At 38.3% G+C, this 26,171-nt stretch overlaps 2 protein-coding genes across 6 annotated transcripts in view; one reads left to right on the forward strand and one right to left on the reverse strand.

Annotated features, from left to right (window-relative positions):
- Positions 1 to 1,974: 1,974 nt before the first annotated feature.
- On the reverse strand, positions 1,975 to 12,874 carry TFB2M (transcription factor B2, mitochondrial). The gene is made up of 8 exons (XM_064509421.1): positions 12,416 to 12,874; positions 11,566 to 11,654; positions 10,482 to 10,635; positions 9,924 to 10,072; positions 8,754 to 8,843; positions 6,796 to 6,858; positions 5,290 to 5,441; positions 1,975 to 3,890 (listed from the first exon to the last, which is right to left on the reverse strand). Exons 1-8 carry the CDS (start codon positions 12,762 to 12,764, stop codon positions 3,704 to 3,706), a joined length of 1,233 nt encoding a protein of 410 aa, XP_064365491.1. The 5' UTR covers positions 12,765 to 12,874; the 3' UTR covers positions 1,975 to 3,703.
- CNST (consortin, connexin sorting protein) overlaps positions 12,855 to 26,171 on the forward strand; it is a 54,299-nt gene continuing 40,982 nt past the window's right edge. For 2 of the 5 annotated variants that reach the window (XM_026102610.2, XM_026102607.2), the window contains exon 1: positions 13,673 to 13,777. In XM_026102610.2, the coding sequence (XP_025958395.2) occupies positions 13,696 to 13,777 (82 nt within the window). In that variant the 5' untranslated portion in view covers positions 13,673 to 13,695. Of the gene's footprint in view, positions 13,079 to 13,668; positions 13,778 to 26,171 lie in introns of those variants that run through there. The other 3 variants (XM_064509420.1, XM_026102609.2, XM_026102608.2) reach the window with 3 other exon arrangements.

The following is a 26,171-nucleotide window of genomic DNA, read 5'->3' on the forward strand; positions in this document are numbered from 1 at the left end:
GAGTAGTTCCCATAAACCTTTTGGTCTCAAAGCTGGCAGTAAGATCTTCTTTTCAGAGACAGTCTAACATTTGCAGTTTTGAGTTAATTCCCTCCTGCAGTTTTGTTTTCTCTTTGTGTAGCATTTTGGTGGCTTGTTAAAATGCAAGTATTAAACTATATTTATATACTGTTTTCCTGGTTGCAAGTTCTTTCTTTGCATTTACAAGCATCATCAAAATAATTTAAGTGATTTTGGCTGCTTTCCATGAACATATTGAAGAATACGGCAAATGCACCGTTCTATACAGTACATCTACAACTGTATTTTGTTTCTTCTGGACCTGACCATAAGTTGCCTGCATTGTTACACAGAAGTGGTTTAAAATGAAAGCCAGAAGCTCCACAAAACAAAAAACAAAAAACCCAGCTCTTTAGAATTTGTTTTCCATGCAATCAGCTTTCAAAGCACTGAACTTGAAGAAACAAGGGATGTGTACCTTCTTGTTTCTTCAAACCTATGCAGGAGGCCAGGCATTTTAGAAAACAGAAGCTTTGAAACATCCTACTTTTTAGACTCTTTCTACACTTCAGTGTAGAAAGTTTATTCTTATTTGCCTTTTACTTACTTTTATTTAGTAACAGTGACAAAAGAATTGGAGTGGCAAGCTACAGTGATTTACAGTTTGCAACTATATTGTGTGCATCTGAAATGAAGAAGGAATCCTCTGTAAAAGTTGGAGCAGGTCAGAATTTCTAAAGCACAGTGAAAATTTAAAGCATTGTACAAATGACTGATGATTATTGCTATATTGGTTCATACAAAAACTGATCTGTAATTAAAAGTTTACATGCTTAAGATTTTATTAATACACCATTTTCTCATCATTATGATTTAAATGGTGATATATGTAAAACTGTCAGTTTGCCTTCTGAAAAGTCACAGATTTGTGTTTCTGATAATGTATATTCTCAAATACTGAAATTGGAAGTCTGGAACAGTGTGGCATATTGCATAGACAACAAACATTTTAACTCCTTAAGCCTCTAGGATTATCAAATTACCTACTCTCCTACACAGAGGATATTAAACCTATGTATCTTTGGAATAGCGACCTAGTCAGAGTCCTAAATCAGCATCACAATGGCCTTGTTTTTCCAAAGCATCATTAGAATATTTTTAGAAGTAGAACATAAATGTCCAAAACCCCCACATTAGTATTCATTTCTAACTAGATATGTAAAACTCAATTGTGCTCTTATTTCTCTTTGCCAGTTCATTTCAGTAAACTTTTCTAGATGTACTACTGAATAACGGAATAATAAATTATTTATGTATTTCAAACATTGCAGTAACAAATACCAGTTTGTGCAAATTTAATTCATCTGCAAATAAGGAACTGTGCCAGACTTGCTCATATGTCCTTCTTGACAGAACCTCTACAAGCTATCATTTTTTTTCATTTTACAATTACTGCAGCACTATAGAGAAGAGGATCATAAAGTTATGTTGTTAAAACCCAACCTCCTCTTCCTTTCTATTCTATCGCATTGATTAGAACAACTGGCTTTTGTATGAAATGTTTTGCATTAAAACAGCTCTGAACAAAAGCTCCACAGCTTTGAAGAATTCTAAGAATCAGAGGTAGAATTATTTGAAATATTCTGGCAAAGCAGTTTTAGTTTTGCTTTTTAAATAAATTCCATTTTGAAAACAGTTTTAAGGATGCATATGCCAAAAGGTGAAGCACTTTTTTCCATCTCTTGGAATACCAAAATCACTTTTATGACAGGGATTATCTTCATTTCATATTTATGATCAGGGATTAAACATATTGCTTACATTCAAACAGTGAGTTAATGACAGAGTTCAGGCTAGCAGTAAGTCTCCTCATTTCAAGTCCCCGGTCATACAGTATTCCCTTCACTTACAGACTTCCCTGTCAGGGGTCTCTGCACTGGCTCAGTAAATATTGCTTGCCAACAGCATCAGAAATTACAGCAAATAATTTTATTTCTTCAGCTCATGTTCTAAATGTCATCAGCAACACAGTTAAAGACGTTTATATAGATAGTGCTCTTTTTTATCTTATGCATTGAATACTTCCAATATGTTGAGTTATGGTATCTTGCTGCAACAAGAGCAAGGTATTTGATTCAAGAAAAAAAAAATTAAGCCAGGAGACACTGTGTTCTTGTTGACTGGTCGATTTCACAAGTTATCATCTATTGAGTTTGAAGAAGAGGTGGAATTGCTCCTGCATTAGCAAGTTTGCCATTCATGGTCATTTTATAATGCAGCTTATCTAAAGCAGAGAGAGCTCTGAACACAAAAAACACCCTCAAATCTGCAAGACATATACCAAAGCACAAATAACATTCTGAGACATAATGAGACATAAACCTCAGTCTTTCTAATAGTTTTATCATTACAAAAGCTTATCAGCAGCTTAAGCAGACAGCTGGGATTCTAACACTGCAGTGAGGGCTAGTAGCCTAGCTTAGGCAGTGAACTGAAGCTGCTGCAAGTGAATTTTTCTCCTGCAGCAGGAGTTGCAGGAGGAAGACAGAGATGAATGCATGTCACAAATATACCTCACACTATGCTTAAGAAATACAATTCTCTGTTTGGATTGTTTTGGTCACTACTGTTTTCCAAAGTCTGAAAAAAAGGCTGAGCCTTTACCAAAAAGACATTTTATTAACTTATATGCTCAAAAAAAGTCTTTCCTGCCACACTGCTTCCCATAGGAGGTAGTACAGAAAACAACCAGTAGTACCTGCCAGCACTATCCAACAGACAAGAACAGAAAAGTTATATGATAAGAAAGCAAAAGGAACTAGGAACAGGTTGCATTATAGAGTACTATGGCTAAAAAGAGAATTTTAATAGCATATGGTTTTAAAATAAGGTTTTATATACAGGTAATACACAATGAACTGACAAAGGTTGCAAGTTTTCTTTTTTTTTTTTTTTTTTTTAAACTGTTTATACAACACTGAATGACTGGTGACTGTTTTCAGACCTAAAGATAAAGCCTATGCACATACAGGTGTTTGCATATGATAAGTTAGAAGAGACTGGCCAAAGTTCAATTAATTTTGTCATTTCAATTTTTCAAAAGAAAAAATAGCTATGAATTTTTCCCCAACCAGAGACACAACAAAAATCTCTAGTTAAACAAAACTCTCTGGATGTTTTATTGTACTGTCATTACTTTGTCTTCTATTAACCCACTGCCTTGATTTATTAACATTATGTTAATTTTAGACTGTAAGGCTTTTAGGTCAGGAGAAGATAAAACAGATTCAATGTTTGTAAAGACCTATATATTTGGGAAATCTGAAAGAGCACTCAGATCATTGAGCACTAAAATACAAACTGCACAAATCACTGTATTTGGTCTGTTTTTTTTCAGATGATGTAAATCCACAGCAGTATAACAAAAAGTTCAGTTTAGTAGTATTTCCAAAAGCAGCCGTTTGCTAATATGCTCCTGGAGAAGATGCAAAATTTGTCCATTCTGGATAGGACTGTAGTCAAATGACTGTAAATCCCGTAGTTGCATCCTGTGTAGAAGGGCTCTTGTTTCTTGGTACATTTATCTTCCTGTTTGGGCAGGAAATCATCTAGCTAACAGTATCTCCAGTATTTTAAAACCATTTCTTATCATAGTAATCTTCCAGAAGCAAAGAAGATCTTCCAAATGTCAGCACCTTTAGATTTAGAAGTTTATATTTCTTATACTTTCCAAGACTTCATCATGGAACCAGCTTTCAGTAAACACACTACAGTTTTGCAAAGCCTCAAAAAGACATCTATAGTCTTCCGGGTACAAGTTAACTGTTCTGGCATTTTCTGGAATTTCTAGCTCTCTCAATAATTTGCGGCCATTGTACAGGCTCCATGAGCTGAAACATAAAACAAAGAAAGTGATAATGGAGCATTTCTTTCTGTGAAAAAAAAAATTAAGATCAAGAAACAGTATTTGAAGGTCCATTTCATTCTTTCTCAGCTTCTAGAAGTTTACATTTTCTTCCTATGACATAAGTTATTTTCAATTCATACTGCAAATGGAAGGAAACCTCTGCTAATAAGGTTTTTAAATACCAAATAAAACCCCCAGCAGACAAAAACAATAGCAAAACACATAACACAGCTCACTGGAGAGTGACTCTCCCCCCCACATATGTCAATAACAGGCCTTACAGCATAAATAGGTTTATACTTCAATGGCTGGGAAATTAAAACCAAGGTCATCTTCAGGAAGATGATTCAGTCTAGCATGAGATAGTGTGATTTACACCGCCCACATATTTTCTTCTGTATAAAAACATATCCAGCCACTGTCTTCCATGCACATCATTACAATGAAAACTAGACCTCTTATATATGTGTATGCACATTAACCACAGAGGATGTAAATTAGAAGCCTTTAAGGTTAGCTCCACTTCCTGGCTGAAGGATCGAATGGAGATTAGGTACACCACTGAGCTTTAAGAAAGAAATCCATTAAGGCTCTTTGCACTTGTCTTTGCTAAATAAGTTACAGGAGTTTGTTAGCATATTGGATTTTTCCATTCTGGAAATTAACATCCATAAACCACTACCAACGTATAAGAAATAATCTATGTTAATTATTTTCCTCAACAAGTTAAAGCCAATGTTCCCAGAGTACAAACACATCCTATTTATGGGAGCAGAAATCTAGTGACCACAAAGCCAAGTGAATAGCTCCCATGTCATATTAAAGAGAGTAGTTAAAGACAGCTGCATAACTGGTAAATAAGTCTAAAGCCTAATTTTTGAATTGGATAACAGCAAGCCATTTGAGAATCTCCTCACTCAACCCTTTGCAACCTTCAGTCATTTTCATTAGCCTTGCTTTGATGCTTCTTACAAACTGAAACTCTGTTCCAGCTTTTTAATTTCTGTATCTGGAAAATCTTGGTGACTTTATTAGTAGATCTTTAAGCTGAGTAGAAACTTCTTGCAGATATGTGCACTCACTGCCATTAGAGATACAGCCAATTACTGCATCTTTATACTTCTCTACCTTCCTGCCAAACTTCTGGATATATGCCAGGAATATTTCCCAAAGATATTAAATTTGGGTTTGGAAAAATGAAATCTTCTATTTTGCATGTAGATGCTTAGAACTAAAAAAAAAACAAACAAAAAAACCCCACCCAAAACAATAAGCAAGCTGTATTTCAACTGCAAATAAATACTGCTTTGAGAACATATTTTAATATTTTTCTATATTTCTCTGAAGAAAAAGTATACATAATAGATTTCTTCCTTACTTACTTTAATCTATCAATAAGTCTAGACTTGGGTTTAGCAAGACACTGTTTCACCATGAAAATAAAGGTAGCTGAATTTGTGGCCTTCAGGCCTCCTGTAAATAGATTTTGTCGGGGAGTCAGTCGTACCAAACATAAATGGTCATTTGGCAGCCACTGAAAGAAAAACAAGTTACTGCAAGTAAGTCGTTTTTAAGGCAGTATCTTTCTTGAGGCAAGAGTAAGCATTTCATCTGTGCCACAAATAACATTTCTTAAAGAGCGTTAACAGGAGAAGTCATAACAAGATAATTTCATTGGAAGCAAAGGCTGTAAAATTTCAATCTAGAACTAAGACAGCTTTATCTTTTTTCAAACAGGAAAGGAATTAGGAAATACATTGGAAATAAAGCAGATATATTATCCCTTCTTTTTTTTTTTTTTTTTTTTTTTTACGATTAGAACTTAGTTCAAATAGATGACACAGGCTTGGTGCATGAACTTTCAGAAGAGATTGCTGGCCTACATGATGCCTGTATTATGTAAGATTTCAGGTCAAATCATTTCAATTACCTGCCTTTGGTATATAAATATGGAAATACTGGAGTGCAACACTTGAAGACAGTACTGCAACTCAAGGATTTTATGAAGTTTGGAAGGGACAGTCTCTTTAATTGTCATAAAGGTACTTCTGTATTAGCAACAATGGATATATCATCCAATAGATCTCCCATATGTACTTCTCCCTAAGGCTTTAAGGGTTTACAATACATCTTACACACTCCATCTGATATGCCTCTCTACATGGCATTACAACAACACACAAGTGTGTAAGGCATACCCAGTCACTTATATTCACTGATAGTCACTTACATTATACAACAGCATTTCAAACAACATTCAATATACTACTCTAGCATGTTTTTGCAGGGAGAATAAAACTAAAAACATGCTTTTATATTATTGGGCTTAAATAGAAATATTCCTGTATTATACAAAAGAATATCAGTACTTCTCTAAGACAAAAAAGTGAAGAATTTTAGATGAAAAAGGGTATTTTCCATTTCTCAAATTTAAGCTTTGAGACCCACACTTTTCAGCACTTAGCTATCACATGGAATGTATGCTGGACACACAAAGAACTAGCTTCATCAAAAACAACAGCATCCCAATGGTGCTGTTAATCGTGGTAAGAGCTGTTTTGTTCAAGCAGGTAGACATGAACCTATCGGTAATTCTTCACCTCTTCACATTCACTTACGTGTTTATTCACTGTATTTTTTCCTTCACAAACAATAAGAAAATACTGATTTATTTCAGTTCCTATTCAATAGCAATTCTGCACCCCACTTCTCATGCATCTACACACTGCCTGTGTGTTTTGATTAAAAGAACATTTCTTAGAAAATACACTATTCACAGCCAGAAGATACATTTGAGAATGCTATTATAAAGTTATTTTAATCTATATTTAATTAAAAATGGTTTAGCTACACATTTAAAAGGAGGAAAGCCCACATAATGATCTTACCGTGCTCTTTGGTACTGCCAGTCCCCCATTTTTCAAATTAGTTAAAAATGATGACCACGGTTCCTATGGGAGGGAGCAAATAAATTACAGAATTTAAGTGCTTTGCTAGAATTTGGAAATTGTTTATCATCAATCATGTCAAATTAGAAGTTTACTCCCATTCTAAAGTTTACTTTAAAATGGTGTAAATATATTAAAAATAGAAAAAAAATGCAAAAGTTTCAAGTAATAAGCACACAAAGTCCAGATTAAAAATGTTATTTAGTAACACTCCCAACAAAGTATCTGAGTAGCACTGCTGAAATTACTTGTAATCAAAGAACTTGCATATATTACAATAAATTAGCAAGTCTACTTATAGGTTTCAAGTTCAGAATTTGAACCAAAGCTGGAAACTGACAAGAACCACATCTGAAGTGGGTCTGACCAAAAGTCCCACTAGCTCGCTAATCTGACTCCAGCAGTAGCTGAAAACAGATACATAGCAAACAGTATAAAACCAGGGCAAGCATATATGATGGTTTCTCAAGTATCTTCTTAGTCTCCAGCTACGTAATGCTTAGGAATGTCCTGAGCCACACCGGGTTTCTAGACATTTAGTAGCTCTCAATAAATTTCTTTGTCCAGGTTCTCAGTGAGCCATGCGAACCTTCAGAACCTAGAAAAACCTGGCAAGGACTTCCACAGCTTAACTACACTTTTGTTGGTTTTGACCTGCCTCCTCCAAGTTTCACTTGATGCCTGCAATTTCTTACATTGGAGGAGACAGTGAACAATTAAACCCTATTTATTCTCTCTCTGATCTCCAAGATTTTTGAGAGTCATGGCCCTTCAGAAGGGTACTTTCCACACTACATAGATGATAATCAGATACCAAATCTGATATAGTTTCAGATACCTTAGGATATTCTGCCTGGCCTCCAGTTGCCCATCAACAAGGGCACTGGTCTCAAGTAAGTCCAGTGCCGTATCTGCTTTTGTTACATGCGTGTCTCAGACAGCCATGGGCATCTAAAATGTGACTAGCTCTAACGTTTAGGCACCTAACTTGCTCCCAAGAAGCCTTAGAAAATTTCATCATTCCCTATATACAAACTATTCCACGTCTTTAGTCATCATTCCATCCAGAACTAAAAAAAAGGCAGCCTCTAGATTGGGGAAGGCTGTAAGACTGAGTGTCTACTTACTAGGATGTGAAGTTTTAAATACCAAGCATGGCAGTACCAATATTAAACACAGGCTAATTTTATGGATGCTGCCTTAGCAGAAAATGCGAGGTTGGTAAAAGCTTGTTGGAAGACAATACCTTGTGAAACTTTTAATTCTAGATCAGTAAAACATTAAACTATGAAAGTAGATTCCCAGAAAAACAGCACACACAAGAATACAATTCTATAAAGCTTGAAGCAAGTGAAAGTTGACTGGGAGGGAAAAACAATTAAAAAACCCTTAAAACGAAACGAAAGACTGTTTGAAAAGGTAAGATAGTTATCAACTAGCAGGAGAGGCAGGCCTGCTTTTTTATATAAAGCACTAACTGAAAAAAAAAACCTTCTACTGAACACTACTCAAGAAGGGGAAAGCATACACGATGGCAAAATGCAGAGGACATAGAAAGAACAGTCAATGACAGATTGGAAGAGCAGAGTCTTGCTGAGTCTGAGTCTCACATAACACCTCGCAGGATGAAAAGGACCCATCTGTTGCCCAAAGATCACTTCCTTATCTACCAGCTTCTAAGAATAAACCCTTTGAGTACAGTGGCTTGTACTGAAAATACTGACATCATAATAAATAATGATGCTGCTCAACTGTATATCCAATAGTTTTTAACAGTTCTCCAACTAATTTAACTGTCAAATTAGCTTCCAATTAGTTTCCAGCGGTAAAACAGTTTAAACAGTTTTCTGTAAACATGTTTATAGCATTAACTATGTGAGCTGGTACAAAATACTTACCATATGCAGAAGCTGAATTTCACATCCTACTTGCCAAAGCACAGTAAGTGCTTGGTAGGCCTTCACTTCTCCAGGTTTTGCTGTTAATACCTGACAAAATGGCAAAGGACGAACTTTTTTTTGTTGCAAAACCCAAAATTGCTCTTTATCTAAGAAAATCCTTATAAATATAGGAAGTGGTAAAAAATTCACAGTGAAGTCTAAAAGTCCAAGTTAAATTTACAGTAGGCCTCCAATACATATTGTGCACTGTCTTAGTACATCTCATCAGAGAACAAGATTAGAAGACATTATAGCAGTCTAAGTACTTTTTTTGCTGCAATTATTTTGATAACTAAACTGTGTAGGAATTTCCAGCTTACGCTTTCTGGTCCCTTGTAAGGCAGAGTAGAGTTTCATACAGAAGAGAAACAGGCACCATGTTTTGTATAAGAACAATGCAGGCAGAGTTAGCAGCTCTTGAGTACTTCTACATTTATGAGAGAATATTCTCAATAAGACACAAGCACGGTAAACCGAGATTGTTAAAATAGCACCAGGTGACTACAGTGAGCACTAAGCAGCTTGCACAATCATCATCCTGATCAATATTAAGATCAGACAACACTCAGGGCAAAAAACCAAAAATCTCATGGTTACTCTCAAACAAGGCAAAGAGAACTAAATCATAACATGGACTTCTAATTTCACACAATAGCTTTAGAAAGCCATTCCATACTATCAACCAAAAAAAGGAACCAGCAGCACCCATTAAAAGACAGTTCCAATTGCTTTTACTTAAGTACATTTAACTTCTATTTAGAGGGCTCAAAATAAAACCGGAAAGCTAAATTAAAAAAAAAAAATAGTAATAGTAAATACTACTGCAAATAGTAAATAATTTTGTTGCAAAAGCACATTACAGCATATAAGAACCTCAGAAGTTAGAATGGAAAACAACCAGTCTGCTGTTGCCTATCCTTCACAAGATCAGCTTTCAAATGTGAAGTATTTTGGTTATGTGACAACAGAATGTTTTTTGACAGTTAAAAGTTAAATAAAACAAGAAGGAAACAGACAAGATGTTTTCTGCCAAAAATTTTAAACCAGTAGCAAAAACATTAACTATATAACTGTTTTGATGTTCTATGAAGCAATTCACGACTATCTATAAAAATCTCTTGCACGTACCTTATACTCTTTTTCACTTATAAAGATGTTGAGTTCTACTCTTCCATATCTGTATATGGAACTGCATTCATAAAGGGCAAAAAGTAGCCTCCATAGTGTGTTTCTTTCCTTTTTTTGTGGTAAAATTCCGAAAATTTTCACAGGTACATCTGTTTCAGTAGTGAGTAAAAATATCTTTAAAATATTGCAGGATGGACTGAACAATCTAATGCTAATGTGTAAGTTACAAACAATTAAAAAAGTTTGTCAGGTCATTTTATTTGAGAATGGATAAAATTCAAGCTTTATTCAAAGCCAAGCCCAGTTTACATTAGACTAAACCTTTATTAAAGACATATAGATGCAAATAGCTGAGATTTCACATTGCCACAAGGGTTTTTTTTAAGCTATTAAGTTACCTGAATAAAACTGAAATTTAGAAAATGAGCGTATCATCTGTATGAACCCAGCATATGTATTAAATAGAACATATATCCAAGCAGGACCCAAAGATTTTGCCAAACTGTCTATGCAGCCTTTAAACATATCAGTAATATGTGTGGCCGTATACGCATTTACCTGCTCTCCAAGGAACTGCCACTACACCCATAGATTCAAAAAGTTTCTCAGAACACACAGCAGGTGGTTTCACTGGCCCAGCGATCAAAGGATCCAGTCTGAAGAAGTCACCATAAATTACTTTCAATTGTCCATCCAGGCTATTTTCTAGGGACTGAACAAAAATAAATTTCAACTGAAGAAATGCAGACACAGTAAGTTGTCTTGCAAAACACACATCCCAAACCAAAAAAAGAAAGTGTTCAAATACTACTTAAAAACAGTATCCAGCCAACAAGAGTCAACTCAGAGTCACCTCTCACAGCTTACACAAAAAGCAGCTTCCTCTAAGACGGAAGACATTTTGACACTTTTATGCCACAGAACTATAACTTTAAAACACATTCTTAAACTAGTAAGATGTTCTGCAAGTGTTTTGTAAAACAGCTGAAAGCTATACTAAGCGCGGTGGGCTGCTCCACTGAATGATTTACAACTGAAATTCTTCACGTGTGCAGCGAATTCCTTTATACACATTTTAAATCAGGTGAGCAGCTTAAATTCCCAATCTCTATTTCAAACCACTGCACCACAATCCTTTTGATGTAATTTCTAAGGCTCTATGTCTGACCTTGGAATCCACAGGACGCCAAGATGAACAGGAGAGGGTAACACTCATTAAGTGTCTTAATACGCCGAGTCAGTTGCAGGACAATAGATTAAATAATATTGTGAGATAATTAAAATAGCTAATACTATTTTTATAGGTTTCTGAAAGCTACACTCAAACATCTTGCTTAAACATACAATGCCACAATCATTCTGATGAATGTTAGCCTTAAGTTTATAGATGAATCTATTCAGAGGGAGACTACGAATTCCAATATACACAAAATGTCAAATCAACTGATTATAAAATAGTAAAATTGTTGCTGAATATGCTAAGTAAAACCAAGCCTTACTTATCATTTTTAAATATTATTTCGAATGTTACAAGTAATGATCACTGAAAAACTCTTTAATTCAACAGTCACACCATTTTAAGTTAATTTCTTGCTTTCCCCTTGATTAATTTTAGAAATGTGCTATCAAATCAAAAATCTACCTGTAAGTTTGGAAGAAAAGCCGAGTGACTTTCTAGAGCAACAACTCTAACACCTGCATTGAGTAAAGTCCGGGTCAAGACTCCAGGACCTGAAGGGGGGGGAAAAAAGTATTTTTTTTCTAAGTGATTTCCTTCAGTGATTTTCCCAATACAACGCTTGGCACATACCACTTTCAATAATGAAATAAGTTGTGTTGTTCAAACACACATCAAAACAAAAGTTAGAGAGGAAAAAAAAAGGGATTTACACAGCCTCCCTAAGATTACTCAGTAAATTAAACACAGCATCAAGGTTTGATGTGCAGGAACATTAAAGATATTTCATGCATTTCCGTTGTTTTTTGTTCTGCCAATTGAAATGTATTTACATTAACCTTAACAGCATTATCCCTATGCTTAAAATATCCTCCGAAGAGATTACTGTAAGAAAACCCTGCGCAAGTCTGGAGCGCTAGGTCGGGCAGGGCCCGCAGCCTTAGGCCTGCTGCTACTGACACAAGCCCCGGGGCCGAGCACTAACTTATTTCCCCCAAAGCTCTGCAAAAACAGACCCGACGCCCCCGTTAACGTGCTCACAGGGGGCCCAGGCCGCGCCGCAAGGCCACAGCACACGACGGCCCTGCCGCTCGCCAGACCCCGCCCGGGAGGGAGCCGGCAGCCCCCGCGGGCACCAGGCAGCCCCCGGCGGCACCGCGAGGCCCGGCAGCGAGCCCAGGCGGGCGGCGGCTCCCACTGACCCTGCAAGGTCACCGGGCGGCGCCGCGCCCCTGGGCGCCGGGAGGGCGCAGCCGCGGGGCCGCCGCAGGGGCGAGCGTGGGGGCAGGGCGGGGGCCGCCGCGGAACCGCTTACCGGGCGCGCACTCGAGCAGCGGGGGCTGGGGCCCGGGGGCCGCGCCGCCCTGCAGGCAGCGCTGCACGGTGCGCGCCAGCTCGGGGCAGGCGATGAAACGGCGGAGCGGCACCCCCGCCCGCTGCTCCCGCTGCACCTGCTGCACCAGCCGCGCCGCCTCCGCCGCCTCCGGCACCCGCAGGCCCGGGGCCGGGCCGGGGCTCGGCCACCCCGCCGCCGCCCGCCGCGCCGCCGCCGCCCAGCGCGGCTGCAGCCCGCACAGCAGCGGCCGCAGCCCCGCCGCCAGCGCCGCCGCAAGGAGGCGGCGGCAGCAGCCCGCGGCGCCCGGCGGGGGCCGCCCCGCCATCATCGCCGCCGCCGCCGCGCGCGCACCACGGACCGCGCGGCCCGCACCGGCAGTCCCCGGGGCGGCGATCGCCGCGGCAACCGGAGCGTCACTTCCGCCTCTGCTCGGCCTCTCTAGCGCCCTTCCGCTCTATCGTCGCAGGGGGTGCTGGAGGTCCCTCTTGCTGCCGTCCTCTCTATGGTGCTAGCCCCGCACCGCCGGAGCCTGCCGCGGCGGCGCGGAGAGGCCCCCACGCTCTGCCCACGCGATGCTGGGCCGCGGGGCCCAGCCGCCCGCGCCGCCGGCGGGCGCCTGAGCCGCAGCGGAGCCGAGCCGAGGTGAGCTGAGGTGGCGGTTCACCGCCGCGGGCGGAGGAGAGACGTTTGCCCCGATGCCGGGCACCGCCGCCGCCTTCCGCTTGCCCCGGGCGGTCGGGGGGAGGGGGGGGGCTGGGGCGGCACGGCCGGGCGGCGGGAAGGTGCTGTCCCCGCGGCGCCGCCGGCTCGCCCCGCGCAGCGCCCGGCGGAGCGGGCGCGGTGGCGGGGCGGGGGGGACCTGTCCCGTAGCCCGCGGGGGCTGCGCGGGGCCGGGCTGAGGCGAGCGCGGCGGCGGGCTGCCTGGCGGCGGCGGTTAAACGGCTGCTGCCTGGCGGCGGCGGCGGTTAAACGACCGCGGGGTGGGCGGCGGGGCCGCGCTGGCGGGAGGCGGCGGGGCTGCGCGGCGACCGGGCGGGCTGCGCTTGCGGCCGCTGGGACGGCAGGTGCCGCTGGGACGGGGGCGACGGCCGCCTGCCGCGGGAAGCGCTGGTCCGTGAGCGGGGTCCCGGGTCCGACTCCGGGGCGAGCTGCCTGCCCGTGTCGGGAAAGGGCGCTTCCGCAAATCCTAGGGATAAAACACTTCCCCCCTCCGTGTGTGAAAGTCCGCATTCTGGAGAGACTGCTTCTTCCCTCGAGAAATGCTTTGCTGGTCTCTGGTGGAGCGATTTCTGTTTGGTTGTTTGTTTGTTAAAGTCCCAGGAGCTACATACTTAGTCTCAGGTTTGTCTCCGCGTTTCGTGGTATTCTTTGATCTTTGCGTCTGCTGCTAAATAGTCACTTCAGGACTTGGTCCTTTGTATCATCCTCACTGCCTTCAGCGGGTGCAGGATCCTGCCCTGGCAAATCTGCTGCAAAATCAGTTGTTGGCCTGTTCCTGCCTGATACTTTTGTGCAATTATTCTTTATGTAAAGCCAGAATGTGGTAGTTCAGTAGCAGTGATACTGTCCTATCAATTATTTCTGTGATGCCTTAATAAGAAACAACTTTAGAGCCATCCTAAAAATATATTCAAGTTCGGTGAAACTTGGAATGACTAGAGTTCTTCCTTTGGTGTTATGATGCTAAAACTGTCAGTGGTAGGAGAGTGACCACTGTGCGATGGAGGTCTAGGGAAGGGGGGAGAGAGTCCTCCAAAACGCCTTTCTCCGCTTCATGTGTTATTTAGGCAGAATGTAAGAGTGATCTGGCAGTCACAGTGTGGTCCTCAAATCAATGCCTCAAAAGCAGACTCTCCGTATGATTTTGATTAAGTCACTTAATTTCTCATGTCTTTTTTCCCTATTTGTAAAATAGAAAATTAACACTAGACCGCTTACAAAATTACACTTTTTAATTTAATTTAACATACATGTTTTAAACAGAGCCTGGGACACAAATAAAATCGTGGATTTTTTTATTTTCTGCTTGCTATAACTGCATGTAATGTGAAGAGGGGCTGGGTCAAATTTAGTAAAGATTGCAAAAGCCTTGTTGCATGAAGCTGTTCTTTATATCTGTGATTTATTTTTAAATACCATGCTCTTTTATACTGAGTATTGTAATAGTCTTCCTTGTGTCTTAAGGGAAATGGGCAGAGTGTTCAGCTGGATGATGGGATAGACCTCAATTCATTTTTAAACTGGACTTTTATGTTTTAAATAGCTTTTTTTCCTCTCTAATTAAGTAGTCTGATAGTTCAGTAATTCTTAGGACTTTTAGAAGATCAAGAAGAGCTTGGTTTTTCCTTGAGAAAATGTTTAGTAATGCCCTAATTTAGCATCCCTTACAAAGTTTATCAGTAAATTATGGCCATAGAAAGGTTAGAAAAATAGTTACTATATTACCATTTTGTATCCCATATATTTTAAGGTTTATTAAAGCATTCTGGAAACTTTTGTTGCCAGTTACAGCACTCGGGAGTGTTAAGATTTTCTTTGAATGGGCTGCTCCTCAGAGTACTTGAGATTATTCAGTGGAGTGTTGGCTGGGTAAGGCTGAAAGGCACGCCCTGATATTCTTCATAGACTAGAAATGATACATTTTTTATTCACATTTGCATTTACTTTAGCATAACACTTGACTGTATTGAACTGTGGATCTCTCAAGGATAGATTTATTATTCTCGTTATTTCTCCTAGAAGAAGAGCCTTCCAAATATTTGTGTACTGAACCTTATGTGCATAAAGAACTACCTCTTTCACATTTGGTCATTATCCTTGAGAAAGTGTTGAAGCCTTAGGAAGATCGTAAGTTTTGTACATTTTTTATTTAGAAACTAAAGTGCAGGAAGTTTTCTAATACAGTAACGTGTATCCCAAGGACATTTAAACATGCAGGTTGGGGTTATTTGTAAGTTAACAGCTGATTACATGGCATGGATTTTCAAGTTTAATCCAGCTATTGCCACATGCAAATGTTCGAATTTATAGTTTTACCTCGTGAAGGTGTCTTTGTAATTTAAGTTCATTGTTGGGTGCTCTGAAGTTATTGTTTCCTTCTAACCAACAATTTATTTTAAAAAAACAAAAAGGTTACCTCTTTGATTGGATTCCGGCCTATGTTTGGACCAAAAGTGCTATTTCTGTGTTTAGGTCAAAGAGATGAGTAAAGATGTTTTTCTTCTCCATGGTTCTAAATGTCTTTTGTATTTAGTTTTATTTTATAGGGCTCATTTAAAGTTTATTTTTAAAGTTAATATTTAAACGTTAGAGTTTTAGTGTTATTTTGCTATGTATTAAGCACTTAGCAATAGTAAATGTTGCTAAGTACTGCTAAGTAAGGGGGAAAATTGCATTAGTACATACACCTTGATCTCAGTTTTTTAAACTCTTGTGTCTGTATTTCATTTTACATACAAATTCAGTAGAAGTACTCTCCTGCACAAAATGTGAATATGTGAATAGAAATGTGCAGAATCATAATTTTTCTTGTCATGGTAGTGGGACTTGTCATTAGATTCTGCTGTCTGGCTCAGAACACGGATTAAATTTGTTAGCTCCTCATTGTTTCGGAAACTTAACTCTTTATCTTTCCATTTTATTCACTATATCCCATCTTACTATTAAATCACTGTAAAATTTACCCATAAAATTTACTTTTAATATTGATTGTTCTTTTTTTAAATTATGCACATATTGAAAGGTTCACCTGTTACCAAAAAGCATCTTTGATGTAACTTAAAAAAAAAAGCTTAGAACAGAACTGATGTTCAGAAAATGAGCTGAAAGAATCACTTAAGGATCTTAGCTTAGAGACTGAGAAGAAAATTAATTCACTTTCTATACACTTGAAGTAACAGAAACTTCTCTGTGCCTTGCTGCGATGCAAAATATCACAGAATTATCATTTTAATTTAGATGTTAGTCAATGTACTGAAGTAATCTTGTTATAATACTTTGGATGGTAATCTAGGAAAATAGTGGAGGAGGGGGAAGAGTTTTCTTCACAAATATAAGGATTGTACACTCAGGAGGTGGCAAAATACAACAAAAAATTTTGGAAATAATCTCTGGGAAGATTTATTTTCGAAAATGATTCAGAGAGTAGCCTCATTTGTTTGTCCTGTTCGTTTGTTTTCCCTTTCCCTGCAAATGCACAAAATAAAAATTCCAGGGACTGAAATAACATTTAATCCTGTGCCTCAATCTGGTTTGAGATCCAGAAAGTTTGCAACCTGTTGGTTATGTTGGACATCTGCCTACTAAATGAAAATCATTCTTTATAGTGAAGTCAGCCGTTACTGCAATTAAAGCCACTATAAACTTTGAGTTATTGCTTTTTTATGTGCAATCTGTCAACAGTGAGAAATGGCTAGAGGTTTGCATTTGGGGAGTTTGGGGTTTTCTTTTGTTATTTGGCCAAACTGTTAGTAGTAGGAAAAGCAAGAGTCCTAGGTTGCTTGGAAACCTGCCCGCTCCGTATGACAGCATAGAAAGCTTCCAGCCTGGCACTGGAAACACTGAAAACCTGATTAATCAGGAGTTACTGTCTTTTAAAAAAGGGCTAGATCAATTCTGCAGATCACTAGGGAGTGCTCAGGCACCAATTAAGTGGAACTATTAAGGTAGTTGTTTTTTGAGATTATTTCTAAGCACTAGATATGTAGTCATGCGTGTTAATGTGAGTTATTCGAAGAAACTTTGTGTTAAACCACTCTTCACTAGTTATTTTTCTGTTGTAATAACATGGTATTTAAAAATAAAGCATTTCACACCAGGTACAGTCTGACTTTGCAGACTTTCAAGCACTTCAGCAAAGTTCACAGCTGACAGCGGAGCCATTCAGCACCAGAAAACCCCAAACAAAACATTTTTTAAATGAGTTGGTGACTTGAGTTCTGTCCTTACTGATGTTACTAACATTGTACACCTCTATCTTGCCTTATAATGAACACTGAGCAGCAGTATTTTTGATGTTTTCAGTGGAGACGCTAAGGAGTTTTTTAGTGTGAAGACTGTTGCATAAGCTGTGTATTGTAAGGCGTTCTGGCAGGGGTACAACCTTTCTCACTCTGTGCTATATCTGTTCTGTGTATACAGAGCAACTCAGTCTCCAGGGCTATCAATCTGCCATCTTTCATCAGTACTAAATTTACTGCAAATATTTTTTGTGTGCATGCAAAAAGTCCTATTAAAATGTTTGTAGACATGAGTAAAAAAACATTAAAATAAGTGCATCTTCTGTTTACTTCTCTCAGAGAATGCCTCTTTATTGAATTCTGATAAGTACACATCAATGCACTCTGCTGACTCTAACATTCACTCAGCCCATATTTGTGTGTATATCTTTTTCATCTTGAATAGTCTGGTAATGTCGTCTTGCTCAAGAGCGTGTTATGCAGAGCAATCTTTTTTACTCTTTTTATTTATCTACTTAATATATTATTGTAATGTCTTTGAAAATGAATTGCTGACCTATAAAATAAGGAAAATATATAGGAGAAATGATGTGTACAATATTTGTGCAGACAGATTTTGGTGTGTTACAAGCTTGCTTTTTAGCAACATAATTGCTTAGGAGCATGGAGTTCTTTCTACTGTTTTTCTCATACTCCATCTTCTCTCTAAACTGAATTGCTAACATATGACCTGATAATCTGAGCTTTAAAACTGTTTTTGTTCACCTACAGGATGGATTTAATTTTTATTCTTTTTTTTTGTTTGGAAAATTAATATTACACTAAGGGGAAGGTTAAGCTTAATTAAAAATAACTTTGATTAAAAAAATTAATCCTAGTATGTGTTGTATCTTTGTGATATGGGCATTTGCTAGGAAGATTTTTAGGCTCACTTGAAGAATATGTCATTGAAATATTAGTGCAATTTGTAGTGTATGTTTCGGGGGTTCTTTCCTAATGGTTTAAACTTGGTATTTTGTGTGCTTTTAGCCTATAAATCAAGGAATGATGTTCTGTTACTGTACACCAACATTTCAGTTGTACGTGCATTACAGTTTGGCTGCTGTTCATTCAGTTGTTACTGTGTTACAGTTGACTAATGGCAAAATAAATTGGGAGGCAGCTCTTCTGAAATTTAGAAGGTTGTAAATTGTTCAGTAATATTTTGACATATTCCTTTATCCATGTCTTTGTAAAATAAAGTGGTGCAGAGCTTACACATTTGATCCCAGGAGGGTTTTAGGTAGCTGGCATATGAAGTTACCCTTTATTCAATGTGGATTTGGTGGCTGCTTAGTTTCTTACCTGGATTTATATTTTCTCAAGGAGGACTATTAAAATCTTTTGTTTTAGCACTGAAATACAACAAAATTGGTGTAAAAAAGAAACACAAATCATTCAGTGTGCCTTTAGGTTCTGATTGTCCTTCTGTCTTGATATCATTTAAACTATCTGAGTTTGTTTTAAGTGAAATTAGTTGTATTGTCTTCTTATTACAGTAGTGATGCTAAGTTTTACTAGTCTTTCTGAAATGGTGTGGGATTTTTCTAATGGAAAGATGCTTTTTTTAATGGAAACTACTTAAAGTGGTCTTAATAATAAGAGTTTTCTCAAAAAAATGATTAAAACAGGTTAGATCTCTGACTCTTTACAGGTTCGAGTATTACAAACATATATTCAAATTCTAATAGGAAAAACTGATAACTGTGCACTTCAGGAAACCTCTCCAAGACTTATTCAAAAGTGTGTGCAAATTATTAGAGACAGCTCATATAGCCAGCATCTGTTTACACAGTGAGAGCTGAAATGAGCTACCTTAATAACTTCTTATTGAAAAGGGAAGAGATAAAACAGCACTCAAGGCTAAATTAAGCACTGGGCTAAGTGGTCACAGTTTTATTAAGGGCTGTGGTCTGTTTAATATATGCCTGTTTTGGTTTATACATGATTGAGTTCTCACTCGTGTTTAAAGGGCAAAAAGTTAAAGAGAACCAACTTCGTGTAGGAAGTTCAGAGCAAAGAAAGGATTTGATCTTAATCACTCATATCCATGGACCATTCTTCTTTTCTAAAATATAAAACCAACTAGTGAACATTTTTTGTAGAGCTGCTGAGTATTCTTATTTTCTAATAATGACAGTTATTGAAGCTCTGTAACAACAAGCTCTGACCTTAGTTAGCTTTCCAGTTGGACCTGCAGATTTGATAACAAACAGATCACAACCATGTAATACTTGCAAACAAGAATCATTTCATAAATTTTATGGACAGTTTTCTTTTCTATTTGTAGTTGCTTCTGGCCTTGATGTAATTTAGGAGCTAATTAAATATTTTGACCATGCTAATATTTTTTGTATTTATCAGGGCTATTACAGTTGCTCACCCCTCAGACATAAATTATGAAATTCAGCCTCAGTAAATGGAAAGTGTTGAATGCTCTGTTTCTTCAGATGGGCAGGTCTTAGGTAATTGCCCGGTTCTTCTTGCAGCTCTCTTTCAAGGGACTGTATTCTGTCATTTCTGCCTTTTCATATGTTTGAAGTTGTTACCAGAGAATTTTGCTACAGACTGTAACAAAAAAATTAACACATTAAACGAGGAGTTCCAATTTTACTCTCATATCATTCAGTGTACCCAAATGTGAAATTTGTTCTAGTAAAGCTTGAAACCCAAAGCTTGTATGAGGTGTCTTAGAATATAGTCGGGAGACTGAGGAGTGTTTGAGTACTGAAAAAGAGCTTTTTCATGCAAAATTTTTCCCCAACTCTGTCTGTTTTCTAATAAAAGACATTATTTGTTCCCAGACAAACCACTTGGGTTTGGCTGGTGACTGAAACATATTTTTATAGTAATAGTAAATGTGGAAGAGTAGATTATGTCTGGCTATGTATTTTCATCATTGTGTATTAAAGCTGTGAATAAGCAGTATGAAACTTAGGAGCTGAAAATAGCATGTGAAACTTCCTCTCAGAACTCGACTATTCCTGTTATTTATAAATGTAAAGATCATCATGCCTTTAAATGTCATTGTCACTTGAGAAATATCATTTTGATGCCAGAAAGTGCCAAACCACTGAACTGTTCCTGCTCAGATGTTTTTGTGAAGTGAAATTAGATAAACCACTCTTGCTTCTGAGTGCTTCCTGGAGGATACCAGACTTAACATGTGTGAAGAGATAGACCTTCTAAACCATGTATCTGGCACATGGAAGCAGAAAATACATAAGAAGGTATTTTTACCCCTAGTACATTCTTTCAAGGAAGAACATAGGGTCCTCCTGAACACCATCAGGAGGATGTTAATGAGATTCTCTCATAGTGAGGCTATCCAGTAATGGGATTGCACATCAGATGATCTTGTGATAAGATAAACCACTACTGAGTCCATGCTATGAGACAGCACAACAGCTTGGTAATATTTTTTCTGCAGGAGTGTCAAGTTGGATAATGAAATTGTGCACACAATTATTTTTTCCTCCTTTAGACACAGCCTTTTCGCAGCATGCCAGCCATCAAGTGTTGTGCATATAACACAATGCAGAGCATAACTCTCCTAGCTGGAAGTGGTCTGGCCTTGTGAGATGATGATAGCTAGATGAAATGCCTACCCCCTTTATCTGCTGTCTCTTTCTTCTGCAGCAAATTGTGCAATGGTCAAGTACACCTTCAGCAGTTAGTACTTTTCCCTGATTTTCTTCTTGGCTATGATGAGGTGAGGGCACTCTGAAGCAGTCTGGTGATAATGTTGCAACTTGCTTCAGGGATGTTTTGCGTTACATGTCAGTGGAAGAAGCAAAGAGTTGTAGAAAAATTACACTTGTACTTTCTCAAAAGAACATATTTTCCCTGCTTATTAGTTCTTGTAATGGCATAGTAGATATTGTCATTTTTACTGCAAGATAGTAAACCGATAATGGTAAATTGTATGTAGCTTTACTGTTCTTGGATTATGCCATGTAGCTACTCTACTGGGTTGTCTAGAGCTTCCTCTCCATTGCAGTACATCTTCATTTGTAAGTAAAAATAATTGTTCATTAAATAAGATCAACATTCTTTCATATATGCAGAAATTAATTTGCAGTAATAATTTGCAGTGCACATTTTCATTTTGCATGGCCATTATAGTTTTCACATCAGTTTGTATTGATTTGTAAAAGATTTTGTATCAATATAAAACAGACTTTCCTTTCTAAAATTTTTACCACACTGTGATCTAGGTTCTTATTTGTTTGCAACTTTTTTGGTATGTGTTATGCACAAAACTAGATGCATGGCGGTAATTGATCAGCTTCTGATAGGGCATAATGAATTCCTTTATGCCTTGCTGTACTATATCTCAGAAAAAAAAAAATCACTGACTCATGTTCAGTTTTCTGTTTGCTGTCTCTGGGATGCTTTCCAGTGGAACAGGAGACTAACTGGTTATACCCTATTTGGTGCAGATGCATTTTTTAGAAAAAAATCGGACACAGTATATTCTGTTTGTCTTAGAGAATTTCATTTTTTTCCTTTTGAACCACTTATGTTTCTACAATTAATTATGAATACAGTCTTCAAAAATACTTAGGACTGCTCCTAACTGCAGATTTTATAATTTTGTTTCATTACAAAAGTTAATGAAAAGATTGGATAGAATCAACTCTGAGAACCAATCTGAAATGCCCATTCAGTCTGAGTAGAGCAATATAGGTGATCTGACGGGGAAACTGACTTTTTCAAAGAAGAATTAAAAAACTTAAGTTTATATAATTAATGTGGAATAATTAAGTGCCATGAGAATGAGGGAGGGAAAATAGTAGCTATGGCATAGGAACTATATGAAGGCAGTCAAGTAGAATAAAAAAAAAAGACTTGCCGTGAGCTTCTTGAATGTTCAAACATTTTGCCTTTTGCTAGCAGATATAGTATGATGACTCTGATCCATACTGTGAAATATTTTTGAGATCAGCAAATGAAATACGATGCTATATATTCTATAAACATTCACAAAACCCAGCTGGTTTCCAGGATAGGGCAGCCGAGTGTCAGTCTTTGAATTTTATGCCTTCTTCAGACCTGTGCCAGGTCAGGAAAGTTTCCAGTTCTTACCTTTTTTTAAGCGTACAGTCCAAGCAATTGTTTTTAAGGTAATGTTTCTGTAGTGAGAACTGACAGGAGAAAAGCAGTGTAGTACTACACACACACACAAAAAAGAGCAACTAAAAATATCTCTGAAATTATGTGAAACAAGAGAACACTGCAGAGCATGGGCTTTTTAAAATTGAAATTGAATTACTTAAAACAAAAGTGAGTACCAAGATATTGCTTTAATGCATGTACTACTTGACTACAAGCAAACAAATATACAGCTTATTTCTTTGCTGTGGACTTTGTCTTTTGCCATTTGTCAAAGTATTTTCCCTTTTATTTTGGACTTGTGCTGTAATCACTATCATTTTAACAGCATTTTAATGGTCTGTTAAATATAGTTCAAATCACCAGTGTTTTAATTCCATTTCTGTTTATAAATAAGCGTTCCTACTTCTGTTTGTAGACAAAGCTGAAGTTCATGCTCACAGAATTTCGCTGCACTTCTGTACCTGCCTTGTGCCTTGGTAAAGTCAAAAGCAGATAGCAAGACTGAAATTAGTGAAAAAAGTTTGCCTTTAAAAGATCAAGATTCTAATTTCTTTTTTTAACCGGCTCTTTTTGGATTCTCATTCTGTAAGCTGTCATAAGGATTGTAGAAAGGAATAGTTTTAAAGGCTACTTTTATTCTCAGAAGTATAGAGTTTAAAACCATAAACCAAGAGATGTTGACCTATGTTAGCTGCATATGCTCTCCAGTGTCTCAGCTGGAGAGCGGCTATCGTTTTAGACAGATGTTAAAAGGAAATGACTTAATATTTTCTATCAAAATGTTAACTTCCTCTAGAGAAAATGTCACTTGTCAAAAGCATCTTTTCTTCATTTTGCACAATCTAATAGGAAACAGTGTGTTCAAATGCATTCAGGTTTCTGTTTTCCCTGTGATTGGTATTGAAAGGACAAACTGTTGTCTCTTGATAGAGAGTTGTGTTAGGACTTCCTGCTTTGTTTTGTTTTGTTTTAATTATTGCTATTAAAACTAAGCCCTTCTTGGCTTTGGGCAAATAGCTTTAACCTCTTCTATTTGGTGTACCCTCTGATCTATAGGAGTTGAGGAAGGGATAGTAGTTACTATTTCATATGCTAAGAAGAGTAAGAAGCAAGCATTTTCAAATTTAACATTGTGTTTGGGATTTTTTTATGATTTAGGATGATTATCATCTATAAATCAACATAACTTGCTGGTCTGATTAAGTTATGTCCTCCTCTTAGCCTTTCATTTCATATTTAACTCTTATTGAGTGAAAAGTCCTTGAATAAGGAGCTTCCTTCTAATAAACAGACACATTATCTTGAATACCTCCCATTGAGATCCCTTCTTTATCTTTCTGATGCTCAAAGAAAGGGGTTTCTATTATTTAGTTGCCAAAAAATACGATTTGCATATTTCCCACTCAAGTGTACAATTCATTAATCTTCTAGACTGGCATTTGTAGAAAAGGGGGATATCTTTTACAGGATAGGCAGTGTTTTTTGTTAACCTGGTATGGCTGAAAAAGCTAAACAAATTTTCTGATGCTCAGGTTCTGGCTGGAAGTGGAAATGGAGTTGTCCTATCCGGTGCCAACTTTCCTTTTGCTTTTCCCAGCTGGTGATGGCTCCTCACCCTCTGTGTGCTTTCTGGGAAGTCCAAGAACATTACTCTTGAAAATCCCCTGGCACACAGTCACTGCAGTGTTCCCTGGCCTGTGCCCTTCCAATTCCTATCTTTACAGGGCATGTGCAGATTGAACTGTTATCTACGGGTAGGTGTAGCTGCCCAGGTTTTGCTGCTCCTGTAAAACCAGCAGGACAGTATTTGATGAAGTGAGTGACCTAAGAATGCCTAAGTGGAGGAGAAATAAACTTTTCCTGAGGAGGCATAGGCTACTAAAACTGATATTAATATGCTTCCTGACAGCTATTAGCACGCGCACACAAATATATATATATATATATATATATATATATATATATATATATATATATATATGTTGTGATAAGAATAAAGTGTTTTAGAAATAAGCTCTTCAGGAGTACTAACAAAGTTTATTTTGAGAAAGGTGTAGAGGACAGTCATAGGGGGACAGCATACTTGGAAATAGTTAGGAAAGAGGAGTGGACAATAAGAAGGTTTAATGCTGCAAAGTGTCTATTGGCTGTGCCTGGTAACAGATACTGTAGGTGGTCAGCAGGAATTGTGGTAGCCAGAATACATGTGAGCACAGGATAGTTTCTGTGCTGTTGTACATCATGATTCCCACTCGCCCATTTCTCCAGCCTTTAAGGCCTCTCTGAATGGCATCATAACCCTCTGGTGTATCAGCCACTCCCAGTTTCTTATCCTCCGCAAACTTGCTGCGGGTGCATTTGGTCCCATCATCCATGTCATTCATGAAGATGTTAAACAATATTGGCCCCAGGGTCGACCCCTCCAGCTGGACTTCGTGCTGCTGATCACAGCCTTCTGAGCCTGGCAGTTCGGCCAGTCTTCAGTCTACCTCACTGTCCACTTGTCAAGCCCATACTTCATCAGCTTGTCTATGAGGATGTTTTGGGAGACAGTGTTGAAAGCATTACTGAAGTTGAGATAAACAATATCTCCTGCTCTCCCCTCTTCCATGAAGCTAATAATCTCATCATAGAAGGCTATCAGGTTGGTTAAGCCTGATTTTTCTGCTTCTTAAATCAATGCTGACTACTCCCAGTCACCTTCCTGTCCTTCATACGTTTGGAAATGGTTTCCAGGTTTACTTGCTACCTCACCTTCCAGGGATCAAAGTGAGACTGATTGGCCTGTAGTTCCCTGGTGTTCCATCTTGCCCTTCTTGAAGATGGGAGTCATATTTGTTTTCTTCTAGTCCTTGTAGCAACTGTAGAAGTTGCATAGGAAAATAATTTGGGGAAAATCTTTTTGGTAATCTTTAATGTAAAAATATTCCTGGGTATGAAAGGGACCTTATTTATCCTCCAGGGCTTTTTTTGTTTGTTTTTCTGCAGTATTAATTCTAACAAGTGGAATGAAACAGCATCTTGCATTTTAGTATGTATGCATTCCATGTATTTCAATGTTATATACCACAATGTAAGACTGAAGACCTGGTTAAGACAGGTTTTCTAAAATGTCTTTTTCTTCGAAGGAAAGGGTAAGAAGCTGCTTAAGGATGCATGTCTAAGTTCTTCTATAACACAAAGGTGCTTGGCAGTTTTTGGCTTTACTATTTAAAGCACATCAGATATATCTAATATGAGGTACATGGAGCAGTGTGTCATCAGCATAGTTGCTAAATTAAACAAGCAGTATTGCCATGCTTCTAAAAGCTAAAGGTAAACACAACTAATACAAGTGTAACAGCCCTCCGAAAGAACCACATAACTCTGCTGCTAAGTTACTCCTTTTTTTTCCTGTAAATATGCATCTAAGTGCAGTGTTGATTAGAATTGCATGTTCACAAAAAGGGAAAGGTGACCCCTGTTGTGAGTAGGTGGTGGATAAGGGTTTTTTTTTATTAACAAACCATCTGCTTCTATGTATACTGAAGGCATGTTGAATGTTTTCTTGAAAATAAAATGATATTTTGAGTCAATAAACAGGTTCTACTGGCATCTAATGCTTGTAACAGGATTAACTG

This window comes from Dromaius novaehollandiae, chromosome 3 (genome assembly GCF_036370855.1).
Source record: "Dromaius novaehollandiae isolate bDroNov1 chromosome 3, bDroNov1.hap1, whole genome shotgun sequence".
Taxonomy (NCBI): domain Eukaryota; kingdom Metazoa; phylum Chordata; class Aves; order Casuariiformes; family Dromaiidae; genus Dromaius; species Dromaius novaehollandiae.

Bases quoted from the DNA above. Each gene is read 5' to 3' on its own strand.
- TFB2M (XM_064509421.1), bottom strand. From the start codon at position 12,764: ATGATGGCGGGGCGGCCCCCGCCGGGCGCCGCGGGCTGCTGCCGCCGC. The intron at 6,859-8,753 runs GTAAGTATTTTG...TCCCTCCCATAG, and splicing joins AAATTCAGCTTCTGCATATG to GAACCGTGGTCATCATTTTT. The intron at 3,891-5,289 runs GTAAGTAAGGAA...TTTATGTTTCAG, and splicing joins AGACTTATTGATAGATTAAA to CTCATGGAGCCTGTACAATG.